Source organism: Nannobrachium achirus (genome assembly GCF_963921795.1).
Source record: "Nannobrachium achirus genome assembly, chromosome: 12".
Lineage (NCBI taxonomy): Eukaryota > Metazoa > Chordata > Actinopteri > Myctophiformes > Myctophidae > Nannobrachium > Nannobrachium achirus.
Genome location: NC_137832.1, coordinates 14,287,148 through 14,298,420, shown reverse-complemented (window position 1 = coordinate 14,298,420; position 11,273 = coordinate 14,287,148). Strand labels below are relative to the sequence as shown.

At 40.6% G+C, this 11,273-nt stretch overlaps 1 protein-coding gene across 1 annotated transcript in view; it reads right to left on the bottom strand.

Moving 5' to 3' along the window:
* Nucleotides 1-10,778, bottom strand: part of rsph14 (radial spoke head 14 homolog) — a gene marked incomplete at both ends in the record, with an annotated part of 80,897 nt that extends 70,119 nt beyond the window's left edge. The window contains one exon of the mRNA XM_080738466.1: nt 10,607-10,778. Coding sequence (XP_080594592.1) covers nt 10,607-10,778 — 172 coding nt within the window. The remainder of the gene's footprint in view (nt 1-10,606) is intronic.
* Between the last annotated feature and the right edge of the window lie 495 nt (nt 10,779-11,273).

The following is an 11,273-nucleotide window of genomic DNA, read 5'->3' as shown; positions in this document are numbered from 1 at the left end:
GAGCATTTGACTGCAGATCAAGAGGTCCCCAGTTCAACTCTGGGTGCCCCCTCACATGTTGGTCTGATTTCCCATTAGTCAAAAACAGGTGAATGCTAACCTGGTGAATTATAACCCAAACCAATGTAAGACTAATGAGATGTCGGACTTATTGTCAGTTCCCTCACACACATGATGTGACATGAATGTTTATCTCTGTACAGGATTGAATCTTAAAACAACAAAAAAAGAGTTATTGAAAAGATAGAGGGTGGACTCTAATGCTTTACTTTTTGTGGGGGTATAGCTCAGTGGTAGAGCATTTGACTGCATATCAAGAGGTCCCCAGTTCAACTCTGGGTGCCCCCTCACACGTTGGTCTGATATCCCATAAGTTCAAAACTGGTGAAAGCTAACCTGGTGAATTATAACCCTAAACAATTTAGGACTAATGAGATGTCGGACTTATGGTCAGTCCCCTCACACACATGATGTGACATGCATGTTTCAATCTGGACAGGTTTGAATCTTAACACTAAAAAAAAGAGTTATTGAGACGATAGAGGGTGGACTCTAATGCTCTGCTTTCTGTGGGGGTAGAGCATTTGACTGCAGATCAAGAGGTCCCCAGTTCAACTCTGGGTGCCCCCTCACACCTTGGTCTGGCATCCCATCAGTCTGAAACTGGTGAATGCTAACCTGGTGAATTATAACCCTAAACAATGTAGGACTAATGAGATGTCGGGCTTATGGTCAGTCCCCACACACATGTGATGTGACATGTATGTTTTTATCTGGAAAGGATGGAATTTTAACACAAAAAAAAGAGTTATTGATACAATAGAGGGTGGACTCTAATGCTTTGCATTGTGTGGGGGTATAGCTCAGTGGTAGAGCATTTGACTGCAGATCAAGAGGTCCCCATTTCAAATCCGGGTGCCCCCTTACACATTGGTCTGATATCCCATAAGTCAGAAACTGGTGAAAGCTAACCTGGGGAATTATAACCCTAAACAATGTAGGACTAATGAGATGTCGGACTTATGTTCAGTCCCCTCACACACCTGATGTGACATGTATGTTTTTATCTGGAAAGGATTGAATATTAGCACAATAATAAAGAGTTATTGAAACGATAGAGGGTGGACTCTAATTTGCATTGTGTGGGGGTGTAGCTCAGTGGTAGAGCATTTGACTGCAGATCAAGAGGTCCCCTGTTCAACTCTGGGTGCCCCCTCACACATTGTTCTGACATCACATCAGCTGAAAATGGTCAGTGCTGACGTGGTGAATTCCAACCAATGTAGGACCATATGGTCCTTATGGTCAGTCCCTTTACACACAGGGATTGACACTAACGGTTGCCCTACTGCCCGGGGCAAGTAAATAAAAAGGTCGGGCAGGTGAATTGTCCTACTGGGTTGCCCGAACGGGCAAGTGCACATTTTGAGCAACATAATAATGAGATGTGTGCCTATACTTGAACAGGGGCTACAGGGCTAGTTGTCCGTCTCTCTCTCCCTCCGAAGTCCCTCCACACGCCCCCCACACACACTCACACACACACACACACACACACACACACACACACTGAACGAACGCGCGTGCAGGCAGCCGCCAGCCAGTGGCTATGTGAGCTCCGTCAAAAACAGCGAATCTACAAGGCATACACACTCACATTATGCTACAGCATGGCCAGATTAATGCACGCACTTTACGTGCTGAAGCACAGGTCACCAAACGTTGGGGAGAAAGTGAAAGAAGACAGAACTATTACCGCAAAAGTCGCTAAAACATTGACATGTCCGCGAACGGCGCGAATCGTCTATTTTACGAGTGAAGCGTCTATTTTCCATGCTATCAACAGTGCTTTCCCGATGTTTCCCTCCCTGTATTGCGCTACATAATGTATTTAATCATGAGCAGCATGCATGTGCACTGCAGGGCAGCCTGCTTGTTAGCGTTCTGTGCTAACAACTAACATAAACACATCTCCGACTCTGATGGTCTGCTGTCCAGCGTTGCCAGGTTTTGTGTGTGTGTGTGTGTGTGTTGGGGGGGGGGGGGGGGGTAGTTGTAGAAAAAAGTACTCAACGGTTTTACTTAAGTAAAAGTATCAATACTGCAATATAGAAATACTCTTTTACAAGTAAAAGTACTAAAGTAAAAGCAAAAGTGCTAAAGTGGTTTACATATGTCTTATTATATTATAATGTATATCTGCAGTAAGTAACTAGTAACTAAAGTTTTCAAATAATTGTAGTGGAGTAAAAGTACAATATTAGGATCCAAGATGTGGAGTAGAAGTAAACGTATTGTACAGTACTTAAGTAAATATACTTTCCATCGCTGCGGGGCCAAGACCTGAGGGCAAGTAGAATATGGCCTGCACTTGCCCGACGGGCAAGTGCCTCTGAGACCTTACTGTCAACCCCTGACACACATGATGTGACATGCATCTTTATCTCTGGACAGGATTGAATCTTAACACAAAAAAGAAAGAGTTATTGAAACGATAGAAGGTTTACTCTATTGCTCTGCTTTTTGTGGGGGTATAGCTCAGTGGTAGAGCATTTGACTGCAGATCAAGAGGTCCCCACTTCAACTCTGGGTGCCCCCTCACACGTTGGTCTGATATCCCATCAGTCCGAAACGTGTCAGTGCTGATCTTGTGAATTCCAACCAATGTAGGACCTTATGGTCAGTCCCCTCACAAACATGATGTGTCATGCATGTTTATCTCTGGACAGGATTGAGTCTTAATTAAAAAAAAAGAGTTGTTGAAACGATAGAGGGTGGACTCTAATGCTTTGCTTTTCGTGGGGGTATAGCTCAGTGGTAGTCTGGATAGAATCCTGCCCAATACTCAAATTTCACAAATACATATTTTTTAAGAATTTAGTACAAGGGGTGGATATAGGTTTGTCCTAAAACATTCGACTGCAAAACAAGAGGCCCCAAGTACAACTCTTGGATGTACAATTTTGTTTAACACTTATCTCTATGATATTTCACACATCAGGACAACTGGGGTCCATGGAAAATATACAATTTGTTATGAATGGATGCTTTTGACCATCTAGGCACAGGGGGTATAGCTCAGTGGTAGAGCATTTGACTGCAGATCAAGAGGTCCCCAGTTCAAATCTGGGTGCCCCCTCACATGTTGGTCTGACATCCCATAAGTCTGAATATGGTGAATTATAACCCTAACTGATGTTGGACTTGTTGCATATGGTCAGTCCCCATCCTCAACATGGCTGTTTAGGACTACACATGCAACCCATGAATAGACCCCCAGGTGTGGTTATAATATGCAAATATGTCTTCCCTGTGTATTTTTGGTTACTTCCTGAAAGCTGAAAGCGCCTCTCAGTCAAAAGGCCCAATTGAAATACACTGATATAATGACATCATAACAATACCTGCAGGGAAGTGAGCCAGTCTGTTTAAGGTCAGATGGACGTTCTTCCTACAGGAAGCTCCTGGTTCATCTAACAGCTCTGACAGTGGAGAGAGGATCCCACAATGCAGCATCACCTCTCTATACCCACACATACGCACGCACGCACGCACGCACGCACATACGCACGCAGACAGACAGACAGACAGACAGACAGACAGACAGACAGACAGACAGACAGACAGACACACACACACACACACACACACACACACACACAGACAGACACACACAGGGCTGTAACGGTTATGACATTTTACATGACAATTAATTGTCACTCAAATAATTGTGTTTTTGTCTTTGACAAAATGGAAGATCTGACACATAACCTGAATATACAAAGAAACGACAGGCATTTTTGACAACTTTATACTTAAAAAATAACATCGATAGTGGAAATAACATTGATAGTGGAAATTGTAATTTCCACAATTTTTGAAAATGTTAAGGCCCCCAGAAAATATAAGAACATTTTTCAACATGGAAACAACTATGACGAATACGACAAAATAATTTGCGATTATGTCAAATAATTTGTGATTATGGCAAATAATTGCGATAGACGATTATGTAATAATTGTGACAGGCCTACACACACACACACACACACACACACACACACACACACACACACACACACACACACACACACACACACACACACTAGAGTCAATGACTCGTCTCGAGTCAGGACTCGAGTCCAATTTTTCATTGACTCGGTCTCGTCTCGGTATCGCCCTCAATTTGACTTGGACTCGTCTCGGTCTCGGACCATTTGACTCGGGACTCGCCCCCCGCCGAGTCCACTCGAGTCAAGTCAAGTCAGTACAATGCAAAGGAAGAAATGTATATCCATATGTTGAGGAGCCCATTAACGTTAACATTAAGAGCGTTAAGTAATGCAGCATAGGCTATCTGACGCGCATCTGATAAGCGTGTTCCAAATTAGAGGATGACATTTTATTCCCGTTCCCGTGGGTCCCGTGGGTCCCGCGGGATTCCCGTGGGACAGGAGTCAAATTTGTATTAATGCCAGGATCGGGACGGGACAGGATTGAAAATCAACAGGAGTGGGCAGGAGCGGGAATCATCCCAGACCAGTTCATCAAATCGCAGAAATAAATTGCACAGGAAAGTGAGGTCTTTGAACTGCGAACATTATAAGATTATACATTATATAATAATAAACATGATATCAAATATAATATGGATCAAAATAGAAAAACATCTGCGCGATTTTATTTTTTTATATTTTTTTCGGGAGGGGGATGTGAACGGGAGTGATTTTGACCAGGAGCGGGATGGGACCAGGAGTCATTTTACAGGAGTGGGACAGGATGGGATTTTTTTCCCCACTCTAGCCCAGGATTGGGATGGGACAGGATTTTTTCTGCGGGAGTGGGACGGGACAGGAGTGAAAATTCATCAAAATGTCATCCTCTATTCCAAATAAATAATTCCATAGTGTAGTAAACAGCTTCCAAACACGACGTTGTGTGTAGTTTAAATCATCCATGCGCACTGCTGGATTAAGATGCAACGTCTTGTTTTCTTTCCAGCTGTAAACTATTAATACTCGTTAAGCAAGCCTCGTCCGAAAGTTTAACAAAGTAGGCTACACTGATTAACAGAGAGAAGTGTAACGTTTTAAGTCCCCCTAGAGAGGTTGAGACAAATCAAAACAACAGTGACATGGGGTATTTTTTTGCATTGTTTGACAGGCATCAGACTAAAACTAGAAAAATATTGTTCCTTCGAAACAATTGTGGGCTCGCTTCAAGCCGGAAAACAATGGCTATAAAAGTACAAAATGTCAAGATCGCAGGCAGTGCTCTCTTTGACGTTACTGACGTCAAAGATTGGTCCATTTTGTTCCAAAAATGTGTTGTGCAAAAGTTGACCCGCTGGTGGCGCTATAACAGGCCAATGTAAGAAGGGTGGTATCTGTTCCTTGACCTATTGGGAATGTGCTTGCAAGATTTCACGCACATTGCAGGCTGTGTTCATGATTTGAGGTGTTTTTGGCTTTGGCCACTTTATCGCTGCTTGCAGCTATATTCATTATTATTTTTTTGTGTGTGTGTGTGTGTGTGTGTGTGTGTGTGTGTGCACTTCATAGGCATATTAGATAAAGGTCCTTAGATTGTGTGTAGAATGTTTCATGCAAATTGCAAAAAAAAATCCTAACGGGTTTAAGCGTTTCACAAACTGCTCAAAATGATATAGCGCCCCCCTTTGGCCAATTGGGGTAAGATTGGTTTTAGTGATATTTGGACTAACACTCTACATCTTTGCCAAATGCCATGAACATGTTACTTTGCATGTATGATTTAGAGGCAGAAGAATAATTTGCATAAAACTGCAATATTCATTGAATTTATTTTAAAAAGCATGTTTCAATTTTAAAGAAATCCGATCTGACAGATCTTTAGATATCGGTCCAAAGTTCACGTAAAAAAAGTTTTGTGCACGTGGAGCGAAAATTCCAGAATAAAAGCGGGTTTACGCGTTTTACAAACTGCTCAAAATGGTGGAAAATCGAAGGGCGGAGCTTACTTAACAAAGACACAGATGTCTTCCGCTCGAGTCAAAGCACGCGTGTAAGCAAGTTGCATGTCTTAAAACGAAACGAGTCATGACTTATGCCCGTTTGAAGTTTGAATTTTCAAACGCTTCGTATAGCGCCCCCCTTTGGCCGATTGGAATAAAATTGGTTTCAGTGATACTTTGACTAACCCTCTACATCTTTGCCAAATACCATGAACGTGTAACTTTGCATGTATGATTTAGAGGCCGAAGAATAATTTGCATGAAACCGCAATATTTATTGAATTATTAAAAAATTATATTTCACTTTAAAAGAAATCTGGTTGATCAATCTGACCGTATTGGTCCAAAGTTCATGTGAAAAAAGTTTCGTGCGCGTAACGAAAAAAACCCAGGAGGAGATAGATTTTTACTGTTTTTCATATAATTCAAAATTCTGGGGGATCTAAAGGTCAAAGGTCAAAAGTCAGAGCGTAAAAGTTGTTCGGCATGAGGAGACGCATACGTGTATACAGGTTTCATGGCTTTACCTCAAACACAGCATGAGCTATACCTGTTCAAAGTTCGCACTTTCGAAGGCTTCCTACAGCGCCACCATTTGGCCGATTGCTGTATAAAATAATAGCACACTTCGCCACTGTAGGCTGAACACATTGATGTTTTTATTTTCATTTTCTCACTAAGTATGTAGGAGTAGAAAGGAACCGAAGTTTTTTGATACTTGATATGCTTAGTATAGAAATAATGACAATATCTAAAGTGTGCTCGCCTTATAGGCGAGCCCACAATGACATAAGGTAATGTGTTTGAATGGGGAAACTAATAATTTATTTTTGGTCAAAATAAAATAGTTTTTCATTAAGATAACATTTTGTTTAATAAGTTTTGCCATAATCATGCAGCTCTATTACAACGACAGAGCTAAAACAGCAATGTTTAAAATGTTATAGCCTAGACTACATTAGTATAATTATTTTGTAATTAATATTATTTTTTTAATATCATGACATTAGACTGGATAATCATCGCCTGTGATTTGGGATATTGTACTACAGTCTTATTTGTACTATTATATTGGCACTCAAAAGTAGGCCTACTTGTTCTCTGCCTGGGGGAAACATTTTCATTGGAGCAACTCTAATGTCTGTTTGGGAAAAATGGTAGCGGCAGTAACTAGTTAATACCTTTAAGTAAGGAATACTTTTTAAAAGTAACCTTCCCAACCCTGGTACTAATTTAGAGAGAGACTGAACATAAATGAATCCATCATTCACCATATGTGATTGATGTCATTATGTAAAAACGAGCAGACATTTACAATTGCATTTGGCTCACAACATCACATTCAGCAATGGAGTAGCCTACTGTAAAATGCCCTCAAACCTAAGGTGCCGGCTACATGGAGCTGGATATTTTGGCTGTGAACCGGCATCAAACGCTTAGCCGGAATCGGGTCGCGGGGGTAACAGTTCCAACTGAGACCTCCAGATTTCCTTATCCCGAGCAACTTCCTCCACTCCCTCAGGGAGTATACCGAGGCGTTCCCAAGCCAGTTTGGAGATATAATCCCTCCATCTGGTCTAAACCACAGCAACCAAAGGTAATTTGAGGAGACCTATTATTGTTTTAATAAAGAACAAAGAACCCTCATTCCCCCAAAACAACTAAACAAAAACAACAAAAAAAAAGGTTGTTTTCTGTAGCCTACCTAAAAAAAAAAAAAAACGGGTTTGGGGACTCGATTCAGTCTCACCTCCCGTCAGACTCGGACTTGACTCGGACTCGACTCCCGTCGGTCTCGGACTCGACTCGGACTCGGCCCCCTCCCAGGGGGTCATGACTCGGACTCGACTCGGACTCGAACCTCATATGACTTGGACTTGACTTGGACTCGCTTTAGGTGGACTCGACTACAACACTAACACACACACACACACACACACACACACACACACACACACACACACACACACACACACACACACACACACACACACACACACACGCAAGTCGTTACATGGTGTAATAAAAAAAACAACAAAAACAATATAAGAATAATAACAATATCCTCAGATAATGCCAGTCTGCTGTAAGTTAACATTATTTTCTAAGAAAATGACAGGGTCACAATATAAACAATGTTATACTGACACCTAGATTCACCTATGGCATATGATGCATGTTTTTAGTTTTTTATTGAATAAATGAAATATATTCAGTGGCTTCATCTATTTATGCCGTTACTAGCTTATACAAATAGAAATATGAATAAGAAAAAGAAAATATTTGTGAAATACAAAAAAATGTATTGTTATATTGGGTGATATGTTCAGCAATTCACATGTTAATCGGTGCGTGGCTGCCATGGAAACGTACCTGCCGACATTATGGGATGTCAGGTGGTAGAGGACCTCTGTGCTTTTAGTTCTGACTGCGGACTCGTTGTCTTCTAACAAGGTCTTTAAATGTTGCACACAGCCTGAGAACAATACACATGACTTATGTGACTTATGAGTCTGACTTATTATTAAAGGGATATTTCACTTGCAAAAAAACTTTGTGTTATTTTATCGTCTAATCAGGCTTTTGGGAACACCCAGGACAGTTTTTCAATTTCTTCATTCAGTATTTAGATATTTGATATTCATTTCCCCAGATTTTCCCCCTTCCAGGACCTTACAAACCCATTATAATTTCAAACTCCATTTCAACCATGATAGATTCAATGAAAACAACTTTCCTTTTTTCTGGTGACTCCTAACACCCTCCGAATACGTGAGCAGGCCGTGTTTTGAAAACCTTTTTCATTTATTTTTTTATAATCTTTTATTGTATTTAATAATTTTCATATCCCCAAAAGATTAATAGAAATCAATGAAAAATTCTATCGAAAAAACACGGCCTGCTCACGTATTCGGAGGGTGTCAGAAGTCACCAGAAAAAAAGGACAGGTGTTTTCATTGAATCTATCATGGTTAAACTGGAGTTTGACATTATAATGGTTTGGTATAGGAAGGTCCTGCAAGGGGGACAAAGGGTTTTTTGAAAGTGAAATATCGCCTTTATAGCAGGGTTTTCAATACAATAATAATATATAGGCTTTTTGTCACAGTACATTTGCACATACGTGAAAATTTGTCCTCTGCATTTCACCCATCCTGTAACAGGATGGGTGTAATAGGAGCAGTGAGCAGCCATTATGTGGTGCTCGGGGAGCAATTAGGGGTTAAGGGTCTTGCTCAGGGACACATGGACACATAGCTGGTCTGGTCACATAATCCTGCAAGACTGCCACCTGCTGGGGTTAGCGAGCAGCAGTCCCAATGCATTCATAAGTATATGTCAAAAACCTGATTTAATTGACTCATTACTCATTGTCTAAAGTAAAAATAGACTATTACTATTTAGATTACTCAAAGTAGTAGTAAAAGTAGAGCATTTAAAATGTAGGCCTATGCTACTTTAAAAGTAAAACAAAAAAAGAAAAGAAAATGTTCTTGAGTACTTACTTGAGTACTTTTACTTGAGTATATTCCACCTCTAAAAATGTGAGTAGACTACTTTTTCCACCACTTCCCAAAACAAAAACTATAGTGAAAACAACAGTGCTTTGCCCACAGTTGTGAGCTTGTAGATCGTCTGTTTTCACTATTTCTTAAACATTTGTTTTCTAATTTATGGAATGTCTTAGATTTTTCATTGTTTATTCATACAATTGCTTAGAAAAATCATAGATCTTTTTGTTCATTCGTGAAAATCTTTTTTGAAAATGTTTTGAAAAGCCTAATAATAATTAAAAACTAAAATGTAAACGAAAAATTAGCCTAAGGGACCTGTGTCTGAGGTGTAAAAGAGTTATATGTTTTATATCAGTGGTTCTCAAAGTGGATTTCATATCTGGGTTCCTTTAGGGGGGGTCTAAATTGACCCATACAAGTCTGTAACTCTGACAGTCAGTGGTGGAAAAAGTATTCACATGTTCTACTTAAGTAAAGTATCAATATACTGCATTGTAAAAGTGAAGTACTCTGCAAGTCCAGCATTCAAAATGTACCTGAGTAAAAGTACAAAAGTATTGGCATCAACATTTACTTAAAGTAGGCAACTAAAAGTAAAAGTACAAAATGTTTGAAAAAAGCAGATCTACAAGCTCACAATGTGTCCTGATGCGACACGTTGTGAGCTTGTACATTGTCTATTTTCAAATAGCCACGGTATAAAATAGGGCTAAAGTGGTTTATGTAGGGCCTATATGTTTTAACATAGCCTATTATAATTTATATCAGCAAAGTAACTAGAAATTATAGTTTTCAAATGTAGTGGAGTAAAAGTAAAATATTTGGATCTGAGATGTAGTGGAGTAGAAGTAAAAGTATTGGAATTTGGAAATACTCAAGTAGGCCTAAAAGTACAAATACCTCAAAACTGTACTTAATTACAGTACAGTAGGCCTTAAGTAAAAGTACTTAGTTACTTTACACCACTGCTGACAGTGTACAAATGGAACCAATGGACCCTATTACCCTAACATGTCCATTTGGTTCCATTTGTAGCCTGTCAGAGTTAAGGGGAGACCTGGCTGGGAATGGAAACGTTTGAGAAACACTAGTATATTACCGTAGTGAATGCTCTCCAGAGCTCTCTCGGGGTCGTGCACCAGGTCACACAGAGCAGCCAGAGCCTGGACTCTGGTCCCCGGGGAGGAGTGTCTCATCTCCCGGCACAGCCTCGGCAGAGCCCGCTCCCCGAACGCTACAGGAGCCTCCGGCAAATGATGATCACTGGCCATCCTGAATCCTGACGCACGCAAAGCCACAGAAATCCCCCGATCCAGGAGAAATCCAGGAGAAATAACAATATTCAAGAGGAGCACCGCAGGATATGGGGTTGGCAACCCTGCCGTTGCCTAGTTACGGCTGTAAACACAGCGTTCTGTGAACCGACTAGCTTTAACTGTGGGTGACAATAGCCTAGACTTTTCTCCAGTCAGCAAATGCACTAAATGCCGAACGTGTAAAAAAAAACTTTGTAGATGTAGATTATTATTACAAAACTGTAAAACATTTGACACACAAGTAAAACATTTGAGTCCCTTTTCCACCAGGCGAGACGAGAGTGCGAGACAGTTGGCCACTTTTTGAGGCCAGCACACCAGTAGTTATAATAGGCAACCACATGGGGGCAGCATTGAACTGTAATAACCATATAAAAAGGTAATAATAACACATCGATGAAGCTTATCTAGTAAACCACTCCTGCTCACAGTTCAACTCTGGGTGACCCC